The 23,708-nt window shown below is 37.8% G+C and overlaps 2 protein-coding genes across 4 annotated transcripts in view; both read right to left on the bottom strand.

The window, feature by feature from the left end:
* Positions 1–65: 65 nt before the first annotated feature.
* Positions 66–14,102, bottom strand: soat2 (sterol O-acyltransferase 2). Of its 2 annotated transcripts, XM_020636808.3 has the most exons (16): positions 13,915–14,097; positions 11,972–12,077; positions 11,648–11,706; positions 11,253–11,392; positions 11,064–11,117; positions 10,400–10,507; positions 9,354–9,636; positions 7,812–7,887; positions 7,114–7,198; positions 5,570–5,615; positions 5,126–5,255; positions 4,548–4,645; positions 3,220–3,318; positions 2,863–2,998; positions 2,183–2,328; positions 66–817 (listed from the first exon to the last, which is right to left on the bottom strand). In XM_020636808.3, the coding sequence occupies exons 2-16, from the start codon at positions 12,048–12,050 to the stop codon at positions 761–763; spliced, it is 1,596 nt and encodes a 531-aa protein (XP_020492464.2). In that variant the 5' UTR covers positions 12,051–12,077; positions 13,915–14,097; the 3' UTR covers positions 66–760. The 2 variants fall into 2 exon arrangements, with proteins under 2 accessions (XP_020492464.2, XP_065810749.1); XM_065954677.1 differs by lacking the exon at positions 11,648–11,706 and having other exon boundaries at positions 13,915–14,102.
* A 1,999-nt stretch (positions 14,103–16,101) lies between these two features.
* Positions 16,102–23,708, bottom strand: part of kif5ab (kinesin family member 5A, b) — a 67,758-nt gene continuing 60,151 nt past the window's right edge. Inside the window, exons 27-29 of one of the 2 annotated variants that reach the window (XM_029277876.2) lie at positions 21,944–21,971; positions 21,276–21,358; positions 16,102–20,321 (exon numbers count right to left, since the gene is read on the bottom strand). In XM_029277876.2, coding sequence (XP_029133709.2) covers positions 21,289–21,358; positions 21,944–21,971 — 98 coding nt within the window. In that variant the 3' untranslated portion in view covers positions 16,102–20,321; positions 21,276–21,288. Of the gene's footprint in view, positions 20,322–21,275; positions 21,389–21,943; positions 21,972–23,708 lie in introns of both variants that reach the window. The other variant, XM_029277875.2, reaches the window with a different exon arrangement.

Here is a 23,708-nt window from a genome sequence, read left to right as displayed (position 1 = left end):
CAACAAGTTTGAACAGATTCCAAATAAAAACATGCGTGATATGGGGTGAAAATAAAACTTCTGTCTCAGGTTTTGTAGACATGTCTAACTTTATAATACAAGTTCTTTAGACCATATATCACAATTTAAATACATTTACTCATTTAATGATTTACATCCAGGGAGGTAAAGAAAATACAAAAAAGTCTGGAAAATGTTTATAAATTTCCCCATATCTTTTATTTCATATGAGCCGAGAGGCTGCTACCCTCGCTTAGCATGACGACTGGTAACGAGGTAATAAGCTTGCATTGGCTGTGCGCGAAGGTCAAGAATTTGGTTTACATCCAATCTAATCTCCATTACAGATCTATCAGTACTCACCAAACACATTATTTTAAATTATCACTTAACAAAGTATATACATGCTATCTACTGATTCCTGTGCAATATTTTTTTTACAGTATGATATTCTTTCACTACTTGGTAAACAATATATAATTTCAGGAACATTTTCACACCACCTGAAATAAACAGTATATAATACTGGTACATATAAAAAGTTAAAACATTACAAAAGTTATAAATCAGCGACACAAGGACAACTTAATAACAACACAAGGAGTAAAGTGACCCAAAGAGTCATTACACACTAAAAACAGAAAACCTTATTTATGTACAAGTAGTTCTTTGTCGCTCTCTGGTCCATTTTCAGTCCATCATGATTTAAAATCCTCCATCCTGACATTACTTATAACTCTGGGCCAGAACAAAGGCAGCTTCATCTCTGGTAGCTGCAGGACCAGGATCGAGGTGTCACCAACTCCAGGAAACTATTCTGTTGAGGAAGAGTCAAAGAGTTAAAATATTCACACAGGGCTCATGCTTCTAGTATTATTTTTTTTATAATTTAATCTGTATGATTTAATGTCATTTCATTATCATGTGATAATCTCATTCATTTTAATGATGTCATTTCTATTTATAGATAACAGTTATCTGTGTTAAGCCACTGTGTGTGTGTGTGTGTGTGTGTGTGTGTGTGTGTGTGTGTGTGTGTGTGTGTGTGTGTGTGTGTGTGTGTGTGTGTGTGTGTGTGTGTGTGCGCGTGCGTGCGTGCGTGCGTGCGTGCGTGTGTGTGTGTGGCTTTAGCTGGGAGTTGTTTGTAGTGGAATAAGTATGTTAAGTACATCTGTGCCCAGCTGTCACACAAATCCCTGTGACTACATTGAACACTTGAGCTATGGAGGAGGATCTTTAAGGGTTAAAAACATGCCAGAGTTTTTACAAAAATCCATTATTTGACATGTCACTCTTTTATGTGCCTAAATGTGTGGGAGTTAGGTGTGTTATCTCTTTAAGGACCTGTGTAAGCACTAGATTTGTGTTACGACATGTATGCATGAATGTGTGTGGTAACAGATGCTCATAAATGACTGGAGATAAGAATAGACCACAAAGCCAGGATGATGAACAAGTGAAAGGAGTTAGTGAGATTGATCTGTGTTTGACATTCGACATCCAAGTACTCAAGTACCAGTCTGGCTAAGTACCTAAGAATTGTGTTTCTATGAGTTGTCTCTCTGTATTTGAGTCATTTCTGTTCTGTGTATATCAAGTTATATTTCACCAGCTAGCAAATTTTCTGTTTGACCCTTGTTTGAAATGAGTGTCAAATCGCCATCTAATTAGATCATTCTGCTGTTAGAGTTGGACATCATCACACATGAAGTCACACGGGATCTGTTACTGTAGCGGTAGTTTTTTTTTTCCTGAAGAACATTTTCTGTAATCCTCTAATACATTTAAGCCTTCAAACTGCATAGTACCCCTCCCACAGTGTCGTCAATTATTTATCAATATTTTCTGCCAAAAAAGACTGATGTCAGGTTTTTCATCAATTGTTACTTGGACACTTCGCTGCTTCTGTCTCAGATGAAGCCAAGAAAACAAACAGAAATCATGTCCTGACCCACTTTTTAATAACTTTAAAAAATATAGTAATATCTGTATTTAAATGCTTTAAATACAATACACACATTTACAATACTGCTTGAAGGCCTGACTAACATCCCAACAGTACCTGCAGGTTTATTATCCTAGAGAAATAATGTAAAACCATCGACATATAAAGAAATAAAAAAAAAAAAAACATCTGCAGATCATCAGATCAGAACCAGCTGAATGTAGGTGGAGTACATACCCCTGTCCGAGGGCAGTGTATCTGTGCGTACCACTCTTGGCAGTACAGACACACCTGCACACCCTGACCCAGGAAGAGACACGCCCACATGATGACGTTGAACACAGGGCTCTGCCGCTTGTCATTCATGGTGAAGTTGAAGACCACTAAGAAAAAAAAGGAAAAAGTTGCTATTTGTTTTGTTTTCATAGTCTGACTGCAGCCGTGTCGTATTTGTGTTACTGCAGGTAGTGGGAACAGTGACAGACAATAAGAGCAGGAAGTAAAAGGTTCTGTCAGATAACTACTTATTGAGTCCCAGGGGAGAGGACATAATGTACAAGTACTTTCTATAAATATAATGAGAGTTGTCCTCTGAAAACAGCTACTAAATGTGTGTGAGCGTGAATAATTACAGATCTTAACTTGAAGCCAGAGTCCAGAGTGTGGAAGGGGACATTTACATATTTTAACAAGCAATTCAGATACAGAGCTTCAGCTTTAGTACAGTAATGAGGTGTTGGAGACTTGAAGTATTTCTCCCTTTCTCTCTCTCTTTTTCTTTTTTCCCCCCCAGTACTTATTCAAACTTTTATTTATTAAATGTTTTTCAGCAGCCCGGTTAGAGCACAAGATGATACCAAGTGTTTCTGTTAATAAAGTAGTGAAATTGTCCTCTAGAAAATGAGAATTTAAATCACCTCCAAAGACAGCAAAGAGACAGAACATGACAGGATAGAAGAAGCCGAAGCCCATGGTCAAGGCGTACTCGTGGACGACAGCAGAGACGATGAACACGGAGAGCATGGCAGCTGTTCTGCATTTCCTTTTCGACAGCTGCAGGGATCAGAGACAGAGTAAACAGTGTGGGGTTTGGCTCAAAGTTCACGGGTCAGGCTGGTTCAGAGGAATTTGTTTACAAGAATTACAGGACGAGTGTTAAACTTCTTTTTGCACTTCATAGTGTGGCACGCTTCTTTGGAAATACAGATTATTCTAGTTTTTTTCAAATATTATTGAACTGTTTTTATGCATTATTTTAGTTGAGTTTTTCTCACCAAGAGGAAGTCCCTGTATCCATAATAATAGAGCCAGTCATGAACGACCACGTTCCAGGTACGGTAATAGTTGGCGAAAGATGTAGAGTTCCACCAGTCCTGGAGAATCAGAGTGTTAAAATGAGTGTGGAACAAAGAAAAGGAAAGGAAAGGCTGTCAACAAACCCAAAACTGAATGATCTTGTTTTGATACTTAATTAGATATCGCCTTAAAACCCCAAAATCAATATCAGAGTTTGAGCTGCTGGTGGCATGCAATTGATTTAAACTCAGAGGTAGACTTTTAAAGAACATCTAATTTACATTTCTACAGTTATAATAACAAGCACAGAAGTTAAAGCGAAAGCCTTCATGGTGTGAGAACGCAGGAAATGTCACAGTCTGACAGAGTGGTTTTAGCTGCACATTCTTAAATCAGTAAAAAAAAAAAAAAAACATTGATAGAGATGAAATAATGCAAATTTCGATAAATTATGTGGCAACTATATCACTTTACTGTAAATAAATAAACAAAGCTAAGAGCTTGAACATACTACTTTGATTTTGACTGCAAACCTGATATAACGTTTTTTAAAGGTTTATTTTGGGGCTTTTTATGCCTCTATTTAGAGTTTCAACAGTGGTTAAAGTGAGAAATCAGGGAGAGAGAGAAAGTGGGGAATGACATGTGGGTAAGAAGCCAAAGGTCAGATTTGTGCACACTAACCATAACGCTACCGGCGCCCCCAGATTGTTGTTTACTTCTTAAAAGGATGTCAACATATTTGAAAATTTACTTTTGCTTTTCCTTATAAATTCAATTAGAGAAGATTGATATCACTCTCACATCTCTGCGTTAAGCTTTGAACTGCAGCCAGGTGATGATTATCTTAGCCTAGCATAAAGGTGATAGGCAGGAAAAGAAGCTAGCCTATAGCTCTCTCCCAAGTTTCAAAGTTAGATAAACAGATTGTACTTGTTTGTTTTTGTTTTTACACACATAAATGTAATAAATTCAATTTGAGGTGTTTCTGGAGAAGGTGTTAGATTAGGTGCGGTAGTTTCTTTGGTATTCCAGTTTATAACTCTCCATTCTTAAAGTCAAACACATGTTTAAACATGAACATTAGCAAAGTGGCTAATAAAAAATTAGCTAATAAAAAAAACGAAAGACGCCACCGATAAGATTAAGCTGGTATACTCGTTCTTTTGTTCAACAGCAAATTGTGTCAACAGAATCTCAGGCCACTTGGCATTTGTAATTGTTTTTTCATGTGGAAAAGCAACTCAATCTGAAGACAATGTGATGATCACAGGAGAGGTAAGGCCACACAGATCGTTTCACACACCTTGTAGAACATCCTGTCAGCAAAACGCAGCAGCTCCCCGAAGAGGTTGAGCCAGCAGTGCAAGAAGGCGAAGAAACACAACAGCAGGAGCATTATACCTGAGAGAGAGGGAGAGAGACAGACAGGCAGACAGAGTCAGACAAAGAGGGTTTATTAGGATCACTTTTATTCTGGGCACTGCTCCCAGCCTTCTCATAAGAAATGCATCTTGACACTGAGGCTCTGATATCAGCACTTACTCTGTAAGCTATTCAATTAAATGGCGTAATGAAAAAGCCAGTCTTTGATACCTGTGTCTGATTGCATAACAACATCTTTAATCTTATCACTGAATATGAAAACACAAGAGACTCTTCTCTGGTTCTATATTAAGTGATATCAACCAGCGCTGACTTATAAAGATATGAGATCATAAAGGTTGTTAGCAGATGTGATGTTACAGATCGATTATAGATGACCTTTAATTTATGTGTTTGTTGTACAAGTGACTTCCTTATAATATTTCCCTGGGTCTTCTCTTCCACGCACGCATACAGAAGAGGGGGTGAATACAAGGCATAGAGTTTGAAGTACAATACCTGGTAATATTGAGTGGAACACAGCCAGAACCATCGTCCTTTTACTAAAAGGCTGATTGGTCGCAGGTCTGAAGACAGGAATACACAGGCGGACCAGGATGAAGTAGCCGTAAAAAAGACATCCCAAGATCTGCAAATAACGTGTTTAAATGTAAATCAAAGTTATGATGGGACCTTTGAGCGGGGAAAAAGATTTAAAGCATGCTTTGGATTCAGCGGTAAAGAGCTGGAGATAGTCGTTATGTTAGATGTCAAAGATAAAAAAAGCAACTCTAGTTTATGATTGCGGTTTTTTATCGTGCCATACCAAAAGTGCAACAGTATGTAATAACTACTCAGTCAGATCTTATCTAAATCAGTTCACCTATAAAGACAGTCTATTCCAACTTGGTGATAAGTGAAACGAAAATGAACTCAACGCCCAAAATTAAAACGTCCTCTTACCATTCCAAGTGTGACGCCAACATACTTCCATCTAATGTGGTTGTTCCTGTGAAAAAAAGGCAAGATATTTTAATTCACATATGAACACTTTTGATTGTACGATGGAGGATTAGGGCCACATTAAAACTTTTTTTACTTTTTTATTTCGAGATTAAAGTCGTAAATTTACGAGAATAAAATCGTAAATTTACAAGAATAATCTTGTAAATTAATGAGTTCCAGACCAGCCTGCGCGAAAATGATGAAAGTAGAACTCTTAAAGTATTTTCCTCTGCAGACAACTTCCTCCAAGTCAGTGTGGTTCTTTCTTCGGAAAAGCCATGTTTTCTTATTTTATGACAATGTGAAGATGATGATGTGCCAAAAGCATGTGTAGTTTCATATCTGCATAAATTCAGCCCCAACGCAACTATTTGTGTCTGTTATCGGTCTGCCTTGTTAAAGTGTCTCATGTGCAGAGCCACTTTGTGTCCTGTTCATCATTTTACAGATAAACAAGGTCTTGCAAATTGAAGTGAAAACTTCTCTTGAACTGTTTTTACCGACTACACAAGGATGCAGCCTGTTTCGTTATTAGTGAAACCTTTAGGACAAGATGCTCCATGTTTGTCATTTGAGAACAGGATGCTGCTGCTCTTCTGATATAAACTCAAATAACGACTTTATTCTTTTATTCTTTAAAGACTTAAAGAGCTCTACTTTCATCATTTTCGTGCAGGTTGGTCTCGAACTCATTAATTTACAAGATTAAACTTGAAATTTAAAGAAAAAACATGGCTCTAATCCTCCATAGTATGATTGAGCAAAATGTAGGTCAAAACATGTAATGTGGCATAACACTATGTTATAAATCTATGTTGTAAGCGGTTGTAAGATATAAAATGGGCTTTTACACAAGGTATGATGTTGTATGGGCACAAAAAGATTCTCCTTACATCAGAAATTTTCACCCCATGAAATATTCATAAACACTAGGGCTTTGTTCCTGCTCTAAATCCAATATTTACAGTTACTAAGTAACTTCTAATGAGTCAATACTATTAAAGTGACACTCACAAAGGTGAGTAGAGGTTTACCAATAACATATTAAGACAGTTAAACCCAATAAACAACTATAATAAACAAATATCTTAGACTACAAGGCTTCAGAATCTTAGTCTGTCAGTCTATGGATTGTTAAAAAGTCTCCAAATCTAACAATAATGTTGTGTATTATGCTTTTATTCAAACTATCACAACTTTTTAATTGACAAATACAAATGTCAATAAGGGCTTTGGAAGGACTCATTGTATTACCAATTAACTAATGTTAACCACAATATATGTAATATTACCACAGCGACAGATCAAAAAGGTTTTACTTTAAATGATAATTTGCATTCCTACATGTTAAGGGGATGCAATAAATGCAAAATTATACTAGATTGCTGTCATACAATATACATGTCGTTACATGTCCACTCACTCACATGTCTGTAGGTAATTTTAGTAAGACCAGTTAACAAGGCATAAGCTAAAAGGATAGAGGTCAGATGGCTTCTTACCGAGGGTAGGATTCCCTGTAGATAAGGGTTGGACAGAAGAGGAAGTAAAGATAGCTGGAAAATGTCGGGAATCTGGGACTTTCTCCTGAAAAGCAAACAAAATGTGAGTAAGTTCTGAAACATGTCAGTGACAGAGCTTTCAGCAGTCAAATGTGCAGGTCTGTGGTTCTGACATTAGCTTAAATATAACATTTTTCTTGATTAGTTATGTGCGCTGACATCAGCTGTCAACTTTCTCATTTGTGATTCTGATGCACAACCTTATCTTAGTGAAGGGAACAAATGGCCTTAATATTGTATTAATGGTGAGATCTATCTATCTGCCTTAATGCCTCTAATCTTTTTCCCAGAATAATTATTGCACTTCAGTGTCTTATATGCTACTCTTTTACAGAGAAACTTTCAAACCATGGTAGAGTAGACTTTTATTCTTACTGTACTGCCGTGATTGAGTAAAAAGGAGACACATTCTTCACCACTAACAGGCTTCAACAATAGGATCTCAGTGGGTTGCACATACTTGAGTTTCTTTATTGTATGTGGGTGTATCCATTGTTAGCTTTAACTTCAGCATGAATCATTAGCTGAAAGCCTGCTGAGTTCTGTTTAAGCCATTTTTCTCTGTGTCTGTGAATGTCACAGTGAGTAACGATGCTGCCTGAGGAGTAAATACAGCTGACATCAATACTGTACTGTACCTTCCTTCGTTGGATTCTTCATAACAACAGGGGCCGTTTCTCTTATGAACGAGTAGCTCTTCATCAGGAATCGAATCTGAGGGCACAGACACAGTTATTATGTGATGTGAAGCATAATGCATCAATGTAACAACTTCTCTATTGTCCATGTTTACTGCATGAGTTTACAACGGGCCTGAAGTGGACATCCTACATCGTTGTGGCCTCAATCTCACATTTCTATGTTTATTGACAGTGTGATTTATGATTCAGATATTTATCTGTTCTTCTGTCATTAGTGAAGAGGAAGCACAGCTAAAGGGAACTATTAGGTATGTATCAGAAAAATAATTGGAGGAGTGGTTTATCAATTTAGCGTGTTAAAACTGTGGTTCAGACGTGACATGTCAACAATCTGTATACTGTGCAGCAGGAACTGATGGCTTTTTGAGGAAATAAAAAAACATCATTGTACAATGTATGTACAGCATGAGAATATAAAACAGCTGGATTTGATGGAAGTCAATTGAGGACTAGGGACTGGTTTCCCAAAAGCATCAAAGCATTGGGATTATCTCACTCCATTGAATGGCGCTAAACTGATTTTAGCACTAAGACGATTTTGGGAGACCATGGCCTGAGTAATAAATGGGATGAGGAGGTATTACAGTGTGCAGTGTGGGTCCATGAAGTTCAGATGTTGGCTACACTGATATCTACCGTCCCTTTGGCGCTTTTCCAGCAGGAAGTCTCCAATCTCTGCTCAGCAAGCTTTACAGCTGCTGGTGGACAGGAAGGGCTGCATTTGTGATGCTGCTTACCAACATGTATGATTTCATGTTATCTACAGTTTATGATTTTTAGAGAACAGCTCCTTCCTAATAAAAATGTTTGTGCATGTGAATTATTCCATTGGATATTTTTGTTTTTGCTGAGCAGCAATTTAAAGTTGGAATAAAAAGACTTTGATGATACTGTTTTTAAAGGATGCTGTGTGGAACTCAAAACAACCTTTAAATGACGTGACAACCCAATTTTTTACACTGAACCTCATTCATGTTATAATTGAACCACATGACCAAAATAATTTGTTATTTACGGACTCCTTAAACCTGCAGTGAGGTTTTAACTTGTCACAAAACCATCTTAATGTAACTCTGATGCCTCTGTGTGATCTAACAAAGCAAACTAGACGATGAGCTAGAAGATGAACAAAAGATTGGACATAAACATTTCTATAGAGTGAAGAGATAAGACATTTCTATTTGTGAAGAGATAAGAAATATTACCAGGCGGCCCCAAAATTAACATAAATCGGGAATTCCTCAAAATGCACTAAATTTGGGAAGAAAAATCTTCAGCAAGATATCTTTAAGTTGAAAGATAAAATTTTTAGTATGCTACAGTGATACAAATTAAGATTTGGTTTATTAATTGATCAAAACAATTTGTGGGCTACATTCCCAAAATATTGCCAAATATATATGTTATTTAATTATAATAGTGTTGTGAAAGTGCATCAGTAAGTCAATCATGTGGATGATCATTTCCTCTGAAACTCACCTGCTCCAGTATCACAATGAACCGTGAAGCCGGTGGCAGCTGGTGGTGTACAACCACATGGATGGGAAAATGTCCCAGTGCGCAGTACTGCACTGCAGACAGGACCAGGCCCATGCTGAGGGACAGACCCAACTTAGAGGGGAATCTGTGGTACATAGACCCCCAGAGCACCAGGGAGCAGTAGGGGACAAACAGGGAGTAGACAAACATCACAAACCAGGCCAGGGCGACTGTCTGCAGCTTCCCAAAGGCGAAGAACAGCATGTCAAACTCCAGGACCAACCTGAGAGTGCATATGTAAAAAAAAAAAGAAAGTATTATAACAGTCGACATGTTGGTGCACTCTATTTGCCACAAGGGTCTGTTTTATTGCTTTAAACTGGGTTATTGAGTAAAATGGTAATGATTTCAAACATGAATGGTTTTAATAAACAGCCGGCATATTTAAATACGTTTCAGATTTTTCCCCCAATTTCCGAAATAGACGCCTCTGGTGATAATAATAATGGATTTTTAACACCCAATCATTGCAGCATGTCAAAGCACCTCTATGATTCAACACGGTACACTTGGAAGTGTGATTTTATTATATTTTATTATATTAATTTAGTCGTATTAAAATCAATGTGAATGTTTCAAATAACTTGCACACAGTGGAGTGAGTGATCCGCTGACGCTCACTCCAGTGGGAAAAATAAGAATTAAACTCACAATCCGGCGACTGTGAACAGCAACCAAATCATTACAGAGCTGCCCAAAGCAGCAGATGAAATACTCAGAGGGATTGATTGCTCTATCTGTGTGCTGCCAGATGAGCAGAGAGGCAGGCGGAGAAGGAGGAAGGGACACAGTGAGCAGAATAAAAAGACGATAAGTATTGAGGAAGACGTTTTTTAAAGCCTTCGGGGTAATTAGATGCTGTTCAGGGTCATGGAGTTTGATACACATCAGTGTGTTAAAAACACACATGCCTCCACACACACACACACACACACACACACACACACACACACACACACACACACACACCTTCACATGAAACTGACCTGCCCTCGTCAATGTAATCAACTGCTAGAGTGCTCAGGCAGAATATGAGCAGGACGGCTATGAACATGTGGTAGATGGTCCTGATGTGGCTGATCTCAAAAAGTTCACTGGTGGAGAAGAAGAAAGACAGAGATAAAAAAACAAATCTGTAAAAACATACTGTCATTAAAATGTCTCTCTTTATTGTATTTATTTAAACTCAAGAGGTTTATTCACCAGTAAACACACAAACATGCCCATAAGTATGCTTATACAATAACTATTGCTCTCTGCAGGGTCTCTATGTCAGTCTTAACAAGCTGCATAACTCTTCTTCAATATACCAGGTATGTTTATCCTTAGTTCTCAAACATTTGTTGCACAGAAGCGATTAATGTTTTCAGTTTTTCTGTTAGTTAAGTCTAAATTCAATATTTGTTTTTTTTTATCTGCTGGTTTGACAAGTCGACATATTTCAGGATGTAACCCTACACTTCAGAAAATTGTGATTAGTGAGTCTCACTATTTACCAAGTTTCATTGAATGAGTCATTACTCAACAAAATAATTGGCAGATGTTTCAATACTGACAATCATTGTAAGTTATTAAAGTTCACACTGGTCTGCTCCTTGCTTTTTTCTTCTTCTCTAAATTAGAAATAGACTTCCAGTCCTTCATACTCACTCCAACAGTGACGGCCTGTCCATAAACACTTTGCCGTCATCCATTCTCTGAGCTCTAAAACCAAAGGACACAGAAAAGGGAAACAAGCACATTTTATTGAACTTATATACACATCTCCAAGAGAAATATATCAAAGCAAGCATATATCTAACACAGTTTCACTTGAGGATGTCCTCTCCTGCTCCTCACCTGGAATCAGGTTTTTTGGTCGTCTTTCCATTTGTTTTTGGTTGACTTTGTGTGAAAGGCTGAACGGACTCATTCAGAGCTTTGTCCAGTATGTGACTGAGCTGATCCTGGACCTGCTCCAGGACTTCCAGTTTCACCTTCTGCAGGGGGACACACAAGACAAAAATAATAATAATAAAAAAAAACATTTGTTTACAGCTTTCTGTACTCACCCCATTCTCTACATCGTAGCAATCCATGTTTTATAAACTTTAAAAAAACGACTTCACATTATATATTACTCGTCACAGCCTTAACATCTGTGTTTCGTCTCAGAAGGACTCAGACTGAGTAGATTCAGAAGAACAGAGGATCTGTCAGACGTGTTAATGGCAATGAAAAAGATTAAGGCTCACCTGTGCATGTTTCTCCCACTGCCTTAGCTCTTCTTCATGTAAGTTATTATGGCCCTCAACTGCAGAGTGAACATCATAAATTGTATGATTAGTATATAGTACAAAATCCCATCTGCTTTTTAAGAACGCATTCCCTGAGTTCTGAGCTGTTCTACAGTTAATGCTCTTGTTGCTATCAGCTTTCCAAAACAATAACTGAATATATTGAAATGGATATGTATTAACACAGAGGGGTTTGCAAAAAAGACTTCAAACACATGGAGGAAAATGAGAACAAAATACAGCCAAGTTACACAAGTCATGCTATTCTATATCAATACATACCATGACTGGAGATCTCCTCAGTTTGATGGGATTTGACGTTCCGGTGGTAAAGTCCATTTGGTGTCTCAGTGGTCGTCATGGTTTAGTGTGATTCAGGTGGACAATCCTGTGAAAAAAACAATGAAGTAGGTTATGTGTTGCACCACTCTCCATTGCCTGATTGACAATGGTTGCTGTGTTTATTCATACATATATAATGTGTTATTCATATATTTATAGTTTTTTGAATATATTTTGAGTCCTGTATGTAGCAGTTTTCAGTTTGTATTACCGTTGTCTAATTTGTTGTCCTTGTTTGAAGCCTATGTCTTCTTTACTGTACATTAGCAGTAATTTAAAACCAGTCCTATTCCTTGTATTTGCACACATAACTGTCCAATAAACTGGTCAAAGGTGTCATTTAAAAACTGATACGAGTTCTACATTTGATGTCACAGTGGGAAAATCACCTTATTAAGCAGCCTGGTTTGTGTCTGACCTGCGGAGTCTGTTTTTGACACAGATACAGACAGAAAAGCCATAGATGAACTGGTTGACCTTATTTACATCTATCTGAATCCACACATGGCTCAGTTCCTGGTTGCTATCTTGGCTAAAGCCATACTAGGTAACCTGGAGAGGAATAACTCTGGGTCATTGGCCCTTAAAGAGAAGTGATGTCATTAAAGTTAGATGACACTTCAAAACCATAGAGGGAAGTCTAAGTAGTTCCCCTTTGTGATAGTCATGATTTAGAGTAAATCTTAAACAATATATTCAGACATATCAGTAGGTCACGCAGGCCCGTTGCTGTCAGGTTATCTCAAACCAACAAAGCATTGTATAAGACCGGTGAGCTTCAGTCCCAGTGAGGAGAGAATCCCAGAAGAAAAAAAGGGCACTACTTCCTGCTCTGAATACAGAAACATATAGATAAGGGGTTTGAACGATGGTAACCTTTTAGCTTTACCATTACAAGTGTGTTATCACTAATCATTGTAACCCCAATCTCACTACTGTAAACAAATAATAAAGTTGGCCTCCCTGTCCCCTGTTGAAGTTCACACACTACAGATCAGATACACAGAAGTCTGACAGGGAGATTGGGTTAACTCCACAGAGGGGTGAAAGACCCAGAGTGACCTGGTTTTCCAATCCCTGCTGTTTGATCACTCCTTAGTAGAACATAGCAGATAAGCTTTGTGAAGATATTTATTATACATTGTGCTGCCGCGGACGTCGGCATGGCAGAGAATGGAACGACAATCCCTGTGTTTTTGTGCCGATAATCTCTTGCGCAATGATCCTTTGAATGTTACAGGTAGGTTGACTAGTGAACTTGTGGTCCATTTCCAGCCTGACTGACTTTACTCTCTTTACTCTTTATCAGTAAATAACAGTCTGGATTTATATTTAACTGCTGTGTTGTAATTAGTATAAATGAAATAACTAATCAGTTCTTTTCCAAAGAAATACTATTATTTTTCTAATAACATGTAATGTAGAAAAGTTCTAATTTGACTAGTGGAAACAGGCAAAGTTTGTGTCATCACCCATTAGAAGGTAAAAAAACAAAGCTGTAATCATTATTTTTCATAATTTCATACTTTTTAAAATGATCAATTAATTAAATTATTATTTCCCGACTGAGCAAATGCTTTTGAACTGTTGATCAGAACCCTACAAACATATAAGCTAGTTCATGATCTTTGTTCCTAAAAATGAATGAAAGTGGTAAGAATCGGATCCTTAGGATGGTTTGTTTTGATCTTTCCTGTTTGATCCCTTTAGTACAAACTCAGAAACACTTTTCCAGCAGTCAAGACAGAGAGTTACCTCTAGTCTTACTTTTCATCATTTGAAGTACGATAACTTGTTGAAAATTATTAGGAAGCAGAAACCACAGATTTTAAGAAGTAAAACCAAGATGTGTCATACAGTCTTTCCCTCGGATTCATACTCACAGAGACTCGTAGCCTCAGGCTCACTCGGCAGTCCTCGGGCTGAGAGGGTCTGATTCAATCAATGCTTCCCACTGAGAGAGAGAGAGAGCTGCTGGAGTGCTTTTAAGTGACTCACTACTCTTGATATCTGTGTCCTCTCTCAGTCCTCATCTGATTTTCTGCACTTTGGACCTTTTGGCTCCTGGGCCCTGGGCAGGACAGGCCCTCGACTGTCCAACCTCCCCTTCGCCTCCTCTGCTCGGTGTGTGAGGTCATGCAGAAAAACAGCAAAGTTTGTCATGAACTGGTATTGCAAAATGTATTACTGATTGAAGTTATTGGCCTTTCTTTGTGGCCCATCTGAACAGGTTTGCTTGTGAAGGTTCTCAGACATCCAGGTAAAAAGGATTACAAGAAGGACTCAGCAAAGCAAAGTCAAGAATAAAAAATATTACATTTTGTTGCTTTTGATTACCACATCAAAATATATATTTGTGAAGATTTTCAAAAGTCCCCATTCACTAAAAAATGTGTTGTGCTTGAAGTTCTTTTGCCTGGATGTTTGACCTTCACTGTAATGAGAAAGTAATGAGAAAAGTTTTACAGTGCTCACCTTCAACCCAAATTTAAGACCTGCAGGTAGGAGATGTTTTTCCACTAAATCATGATGAAACTGATGTGGAAAGTTGCCTTCAGAACTCATAAACGTGAGAATAGAAAAAATCCATCTTTTGTATAGCAGTAATACTAAATATCAATAGATTCTGGATCATGAAATGAGGAAGGAAAATGTGTATTTCTAGAAAGTTAAACTTGTGTATTTTTACCTAGTGTCTTATGTACATGCAGAGCATTACTCTGGCATTACTGAAATGGCCATCTGTTTATAACAGCAGTTTATTTGCCTATTACAAATATAGACCAGTCATGCATGATGTAATAAAACTAGAACGATAGCAAAGTTCATTTATTCTGTGGCTGGAAACACAATGAGCACCTCGTTTGGATGTTTTGTTTCATGACACAGTGAGAGGAAGTTTGGTCACAGAACAGGTTGTCCAGATGATTGTTTTTTTTGGGTCCTACTGTTTGTGTCCTAACCTCTGTTTAACTTAGATGGTAATTAGAACAAAGTTACTTTAATGTCAGATAATATTTCATCACAACACGCAGGGTGGACACAAGCAGGAGGCAAAGTCATAAAAGGTAAACAAACCCATGTCTTTGGCAACTGATGTCAGGTATTGACTGAGCATAAAATTAATGTGTTTTTGAAGGTGGGGGTCTGTCTGTCCCTTGGATTTCTCTATGATTTGAATGCAGTCACATTCGGTGGGTGTATGGCTGAGGCCCAAGGGATTGCAAAGATGAATGAGTTCAAATTAAGCCGGATTGTGGCGCAAGAAGAACAAACATTACCTTTGGGCACATAAAAAGTTTCAAAACAAAGTTATTTTTCTAGATATACCACGGGTCCAGATGAATAGGTAACATGTCTGAGTCTAAATATTAATATTTTCTCTTTATTAATCCTATTTATTTATATCATTTTAGAAATCTTCACCAACAGAGAATTGCTAGATTAACAAATGTTGATACTACATAACTGATGAGAGTTTGGTAATTACTTACTGAATTACTTAAATGTTGATGGCAGGTGTTATGTTGTATTTGTAATATCTCTCTTATTAATATACAATATGATACACTTTACTGTCCCCTTGGGGAAATTTGTCTTGGACTCATATTGTGCTTTTGTAAAAACATTTGGTGGACATGAATGAGAAAGACACATTATGTGCAGAACAAGAGAAAGGTATGTACACTGCTCAGCTCCCAATAAGCACTTTTATTTCAAACAGGGGAATGTTTCGATCCAAAACATCATCCTCAGGCTTGAAGAAGCCTTTTGGAGGATCTTTTTGGATAAAAACTTTGCCGTTTAAAATAAAATTGCTCATTGGGAGCTGAGCGGTGTGCAGACCTTTCTCTTTTTCGGCAGTTACTATATTTTTTATCCTACACCTGTATGCAATTTGCTTAGATATGCACATTATAGGCCATATGTTGTACTGTCTGTATGAAAAATCTGAATCTAAAAAGAATTGTAACTTGATGTATTTTTATTACCACAAATATTGTGATATCCATTGAATGTGCTTTTCAAAGTGCTTAGAGACTAACTAGAAAAGAGTAATAACAAGAGAGTATCATTACAATATGTACACAGGATCATGTTTATTGAAAGGAGTTTTATGAGACAACAGTACTGTTTCTCAGCAGCTACAGAAGAAAGCACTGCATGCACTAAGTCACACGCCATAAACAAACCAACCAATGCACAGAAGTACAAACAAACACTGACATCTCAACCTGTTTTTTTTTTTTTTTAAACCACCCTTCCATTCTTGTCATTGTTTTATTCCTGCATATTTAGGCTACAGTTTCACACATTATTCACCTTGCCAGAATATTTTCAGATTGGTTACAGTTAGACAAACAAAACAATAAGACTGAAAATAAAATGTTATACACTCAATCAGTCCAGACATCTACAGTTCAGTACACCACCTGAGTGCATGTCAGGAGAAAAGTTGTTTTTCTTTGTGGTCTTCATTGACATAAAAAGGCCATCCACATTCAACTCACGGTTTCTAGAGGTTGTGTAAACACACTCAACTGCAGTGATAATGTAAAGTTTCTGTAGGTCAGTGACCTTTTTTTATCCCTTTGGAAGAAATCAATTTCCCCAGCAGCGTTAAATACTCTATGTCAAGGCTTCTGAAGAGTGACAAAGAAGAAAAAGAAAAGAGTGATAAAGTACTTCATGTATTTCTGATTAGCCTTAACATGTTAAGAAAATAGTCTGTTAATAATATTTTAGATCACAGCTCTCTTTACAATAAAATATTGTATATGGAGGGTATCATGACGTATTCACAGGGTAACCATTTAGAACGAAACTTTAGAGGGGAGAACAGAGGATGAAGACTTTAAAACTGTTTCATATGTCCTGATGATGTTGTTGTGTCCTCCCAGTTGTTGCACCTCAAAGAAAGGAAAATAATTCAACAGTGCGGATACCTCAGTGAAATTAGTTTTGACGCTTGTTTTGAATGAATGTAGTTCTTCTTATAATTAACATGGTGCACATTATATGTCGTAGTGGAAAACATGTGTTAAACTTCACAGTTAGCTGCGACAAACTAATAACTTCTATTTATTACGATGGGACGCAATTTTAAAGCACAGTAATTAAGTAATAATGCAGTAATTAAATATCTACCTCACAATCAAAAGTAATGTAGCAGAAAAAACAGCTTCTTTGGCCTGTAACACAGGGATATCTTTGACTATTGAGGGGACAGAGCTCTACATATATTATCTCTCAGAGGTAATATAAAAGTATTTTTAAACCAAGTTATATCAGACGTTGTCTGGATCTTTTATTGGCATGGCTCCTGAGCCTGTGATTCCCCTCACCTTTAATTATTTAACATTTACTTCTTCATAGTTCTAGGGAAACTTTGAACCTTCCTCTTTTTTTATTCATTCTGCACCGCAGGAACTATAAACTACTTCAGGTCCTAGAACCCTGTTAAGAGGAACCTTTTTAGCTCCTGCTTCAAAATAGGTAGCATGGCGGTGTGAATGCAGACAGAAAAAAAGTTCCCATGGTGGAAAGTTCTTATTGAACTGCCTAGAAGATTACTCCTCCTCACAAAGTCCCCAGAACTGTTTGGTATGAAAAACACCTAACTTATTTCTAATTTTTTAGACCGCTTTCTGAAACTCGTCCATCATGCCAACACAGTTAATACCCTGTAAATATTTCATAGATATCCTCATACAAAAATATTGGCACTGTAATTGAAGTCAAAGAATAAGAGTCTTCATTAAGAAGATGCAGCTACTATTTTATCGCAAAATACACACACAAACACACACATACACACACAAACACAAAGGTCCTTATACTGTCACCCTTGACTCTCTCCCTGACTGGCTGATCAGGAGGTAAACAGAGAGCGTCTGAGGGCAGCGTGTAAGAGACCGTCAGCATATGTGTAAAGCGTCAACTACCTTATCGCCGTAAACTGCACAAGTAATACAGAACATGTGACATATCTATATTTTGGTATCAAAGGTCAAATACCTCATTGGCTGATGAGGTGCTTTATCTGAATGTGTGTGTGTGTGTGTGTGTGTCAGAGGGATAAGACATGACTATATCAGCTCTTGATAACCTACAGTAACCCTTGAGGTTGTATGGACTACTGAAGAGCATCATCCGGAAATGAGTCACTACAGTCAAGGCTTTGGTTTCAGTCTGAGGAGGTTCATAAAGAACCATCATCCCTTGAAAAAAATCCATATTTGAACACACATTTTCATTCAGTGACAAATCTGAAATCCAAAGCATTCTGCAGTGTAAGAAACAAGGTCAACAGGAAATAGTAACACATCAGAAAAAACCCAGTATGCTTCACATTCATCAACTCCTATAAATTAAGTATAAATAGCAAATAAATAGCATTTGAAATAAAGCAAATGATCATTAATAGATATTTTTTTTAAATATAATTAGCAGTATAAAAATAGTTGCTACACAAATATTTTTTCCCCTCTCTGCCATGCTTTTGGTTGTCATGACAATGACTAAATATTACACATCTGATCCCTAACAGGCAAGTCTTACAGGAATAATTGACAGCTTATAAGTCTCTTTAATACAGCACAGTCTTTTAAAACAATCAGGAATCTTCTTTTAACACTTGATGAAGCGGCTTATCAGACGAGTTCAAACCAGTGCAGTGTAGCTAAAGTCAGACGTACTGTGGATGACTGATGTTTACCACTTTTTTAAGTTTTCAAGGTTTTATGAAAAGTGTGATTGATGAACTTCTGAAGGAGGTCACTAATTTGGTTTACTTCTATAGATGTTATAAGATAATAACGACTTTGTTATATTAAATTTAACTAGCTGAAAAACATTATTTGAGAGTAACAAAATACAAAATGTGTGTCTTTAAGAGTTGTAAGGTCTCTGATATTGAATGACACTTGTATGTATGAAGCAAACTTGTCTTTGCTCCATTTTAAATCATAGAAATTGTCTACATTAAGGCGTGGCCCATTTTCAACTACTGCAGGTATTGACAGGTGACACTGGTTCTAAAAAATACCAGTTAGCCTCATATATATAGAGGGAGTGTACCTCAAAAACAAGCAATACTGCTTTTAATTAGGATTGAAACTGCCCAATGTTTAAACTTCCTTTAAGATGACAAGTCTGTTGAAATTCTTGATTTGCCATTAAAAGACAAAAACCAACAATGAATGTAAAGCTTGGTGTACTACTAGTGTATTCCTGTGTGCCAACCGTCTCCATTGTTCAAATTAAAACACATCAGTGAACCACGCTGCTGCACAGGAGGACATACTTTCAATATCACAAAGAAGCTAAATCATTTTAAGTGCGTCACAAATACGCCTTCCTCTGTTACTGTAAAAATCGAATATGTAATAATCCACAGCTGAAGTCCCAAAGAGATGATTTGACATTAAAAGCTGGTTTTCAATTTTTTTTTTTTAGTTGTCTAAGTCTAGAGCACACAGCTGAAACTGAAACAACAAATCAATGGCTGCTTTGTGGATAATACGGTTTCAGTTTGCTCGAGCCAGAGACACAAAAACATGCATTGTTGGTTTCTGTCTTTTCATGAGATTTGTTGACCATAACAAAAAACAAAAAATGTATTAGACTCCCCGTTTATATTGATGAACTGTGCTTATCTCCTTCTGGTGTTTTAATGAAAACATTGGGTCACAATGTTGTCTCAATAGCTCTCTTTTTCTTTTTCCTGTGTTTTTCAAGAGAAATTGAACACCAACATCAAAAATCAACATGCAGAGTCAAAAGTATGAATACTAGTAAGATGAGCTCACGGGTTCACACTGTTTTCAGAGATCTATAATCATCTTGTAGAATAATAATGATGATAGTAGCTCTCAGCTCACTGATGAATGTACTTCATGTGTATGGTCACACCCTGCCGAGACAAACAGCACTTCCTAGTGGTTCTCTAAAGCACTGCAGCTTCTTCTCCACCTTTCTCTGAGTAGTCTCGTTTTTTTTCCAAGTCGCAGGCTGGGATGGGCAGCACTGTGGGTGTAAGCTGCCAGGTCGGGTATTTGAGATGCAGAGTTTGCCACATGTCCCACTGATACCCACAAAGAGCCCATGTCATTGTACAGGAAGGAGAAGGGATTGAAGAGGAGGTGCAAGCAAGGGGAGGAGAGGGAACACAGGAGAGGCAGAGAGGGGCTGCTTACAGCAGGTGAGGATGGGTGAGGGAGGGGAGGCTAAGAGGACAGTGATCAGCTGCATGCAAATAAACAGAGGAGGCCTCAGAGAGAATGTCTGCCTGAAAAAAAGAGAGAGACACATACACTCAGAGAGAAACAGAATGAATGATGGCAGAAAAGAAGAGACAGCAGCAAGTGAGTCATGCCAAGATTGCCAGAAGGAACACGTCTCCAATCCTTTTACTTCTGGTTGTCTTCACTGAGCGTTAGTTGTGTTTGGGAACTAAGAAGAGCTCTCTCAGACCAAATTCAGACTTCATGGGAAGGATGAATTCACCAGCACTGTGCAAAACTTGTGTTTACTTTACAGACGGCTTTATGCAGAAGTTCAGGACTTCAAACGTTACAATAACTTCGATCTTTCTTTAATTAAGCAGTCCCCAGTCTGCAGGATGCTTTTTTCTTTCTTTTTTTTTTTTTTTACAGAATTTAAGAACAGTACACGTGACTAGTTTTACCAAAAGTTGAAAGTATCACATTTCAACAATAAACATAGATGTCAAAACTGTTACCCAACTGTTTGTATGGAACAAGTAGGTTAGAATCAAACCTTTCACTATCACTATGTGCGAGCAGTGTGTTTTTTAAACAACAATTTGCTTTAAAAAATTATGTAATAGATATACAGTATGATGTGTACAGCATGTGGTATTGAAGATCACTGGTAACAAACCTAATATTTCTTTTTACCTATACAAGTTTAACATGCAAAATGCACCACTATTCAACCCCCCAAAAGCCTTAAGGTCGTCATAACAATCATCCATAAATCAAAAAAAATATCCAATAGCTAATGGGGAATAGCTACTGATGTGGTTTTGTTTAAACCCCATCCCCCCCTTCCAATCTTTGTTTTTAATCTACATTGTGCTTAAAAATTTCACAACAGAAAATGCCACTTCTACAGATGTAAAACTATCACACTGGTTTGCTTGATTCATGGTTGTATGTCAACAATAGAGATTTGTAGGTTTATTCTGTTCTGATGTACTTAATGTACTCTCGGTTCTTACCTGCTCAGGACTATTAGCTGGTTGTCGCCTCAGGCTGCAGGCTGTAGAGTCTGGCTGGATCCTGGTTGTCACAGATGTCAGGTCTGGACACAGAATTCACATTGAGACACATGCTACCAGACATGTTAGAAACACGGAGCGGCCACAGCAACGTCACCAGATTCATCAACAGCCGCATCCAGAGAAGGAGCAGGAGGAGCAGCAGTAGCAGTGACAGCAACAAGGGGGCAGCGATGCAGCAGAGAGACACAGCAGTGAGGGAAGCGAATCAGTGAGGTTATAGTAATTGGTCATAAGGTGGAGGAGGATCAGTGCATGCAAGGTAATCGAGGGCAGTGACATCCTTTAAAATCTTCTTTCACATTTACTGATTCCCATAAAACATACAAGAGGTATAAAGATTATTACTTTTAGCATTATTCATTTTGATATTGACAGCTGGTTACCTCAGATTAAACGTAAAAATTCAGCTGAAGCCAAGCCGCCGTTAGCCAATCACAGCAGACCAAAATAAACCCTAACATTGATCAGTTTCCACAAAGCCCTGAAAAAACTACATTTAGAGGTTTCTGCTTGATACAGACCAAAAAACAAAAGCCTGCAGTAAGAGAACAAAAATAGAAGCAGGTGTTTTTTGCAGTGAAAACATAGGTGTGCTCCCATCTTACCTGTTGTCATTGATATCTGTGGTGTTTCCTGTGGACAAAAAAAAGGTGCATGAGGATGCAGGCAGGTGCACAGTGAGTGTGTTGGTGGTGTGTTAATAAAGGGAAGAGGTGTTTTGTTTCCACAGATACAAATGTGTTTAACTGAAACTGCCCCTGAAAAGCCATTGTAGACAAATGAATCTGTAAGCAGCAGCTGGATAATGTGTTACCTCTCAGACAAGAAGATATTTTATATAAATGACTGAATAAGGTGTTTGGGGGTGTAAAACGACTTAGTTATGCAGTCTACTGATGTGCAAGGAAAAGACACAGCAAGGTCGAAAAATAATACGAGTTTCAGGTAAAAGAAGCACTATTGGCAATTACTTGGAGTATTTGTGCCCTTAATAATCATCCAACAATGCTGCCTCTTCTTGAAGTGTTAAAGAAGGAATGTGCGACTTTTTGATCCAGTAGATGTCGACCTTGAGCACCAACATGAACCCAAAGCAAACTGCCCTTAGGCGACAACTCCGCTATTCTGAAGCGTCCGCTCTCCTCCATCGGCACACTCCAAACCCTCTTCACTAGCGTTCACAATTAGGATTTATTGATTAGAACGCACCATAATGAAGCTCCATTAAGCACAAGCAGCGGCCAAATTTGTTCTTGGCTCGAGCTGCAATTGCCTGTGGTCTGTATTGTTGTGTTAGCAGGCTAATGTTAGCATACTTTGGCTAGTTCACATTGCACATAAATTGACACAGTATGACCGTGAGCTGACCACACTAACGTGACATCCAAATAAGCAGTGAGTATGTTATTCTTCTTTTCTCTATTCCTTGACTAAAACAGCTTTTCTATGCAAATCCGTCCTGTCCACGTAAACATGATGTCAACACGACTCCGACAATAGTACAGCTGGCGGGACTCACGCTTCTCACTTATTGTCAACAGTCATGACTCAGAGAGACATTTACATTATTTTTATCTGTTGCTAATTAAACTTATGTAAATACAGACTCACCAATTAGGGTACATTTATATTCCAGTTGTTTTAAATGTTAATCCTTTATCAGAAGGCGTCCTACTCCTCCCATCTACTTTACTTTCCCTGAACTCTACCATGACAGTCATCTGCAAAATATTGACTTATCTTATAACATGACACTCGCACATATCTAGAAGTTCTCCCTGTTCTCTCTCTCAAGAGCTAGTTAAGTCTATATACGTTTATTCATTGTCATTCACGGGAGCCAGTCCCTGAATTAGTGTGCACTTTTCCTCAGAATGATGAGTTCAATATTATCAAGCGCTCTTATCCTTGACTGGATTATGACACTGTTTAATCTCATAGGAAGACATAAATATCTCATCCTTACTTGAACTCTCAAGGCTACACCTCAAAAGAATGAAAAAAAATGGGGGTACAGGTTTTGAAGAGCGGTTCGACTTTGAGTATAACACTTCCCCATAAGCTCTGATTGAAATTCATGACACTGAGTCGAATTATGTCCCAGGGCAAAAAATATGTACCAGAAGAAATTTCCTTCCAAATATGGCTTCAGGATACATCACGGTGTCCAAGCAATTCATTCCAAAGTGCCATATGTCTGTTGTGGGGATGAATGAATGATTGAATACAGACTGAATATGAAATCTAAAATAATAAAAACAGTAGCAAACTGTTAATTTTAATCCTCAACAGACCTTCAATATTTGCAAATCTCCCAAGATGAGTCATGTGGAAAGCTGCCAGTACTGAGCAGGACTATTTTCCAGGCAA

The sequence above is a fragment of the Labrus bergylta genome, chromosome 5, assembly GCF_963930695.1.
Source record: "Labrus bergylta chromosome 5, fLabBer1.1, whole genome shotgun sequence".
In the NCBI taxonomy this organism is placed as follows: domain Eukaryota; kingdom Metazoa; phylum Chordata; class Actinopteri; order Labriformes; family Labridae; genus Labrus; species Labrus bergylta.
Note: the sequence above shows the minus strand (reverse complement) of the source record. Positions and strands in the feature narration are given on the sequence as shown.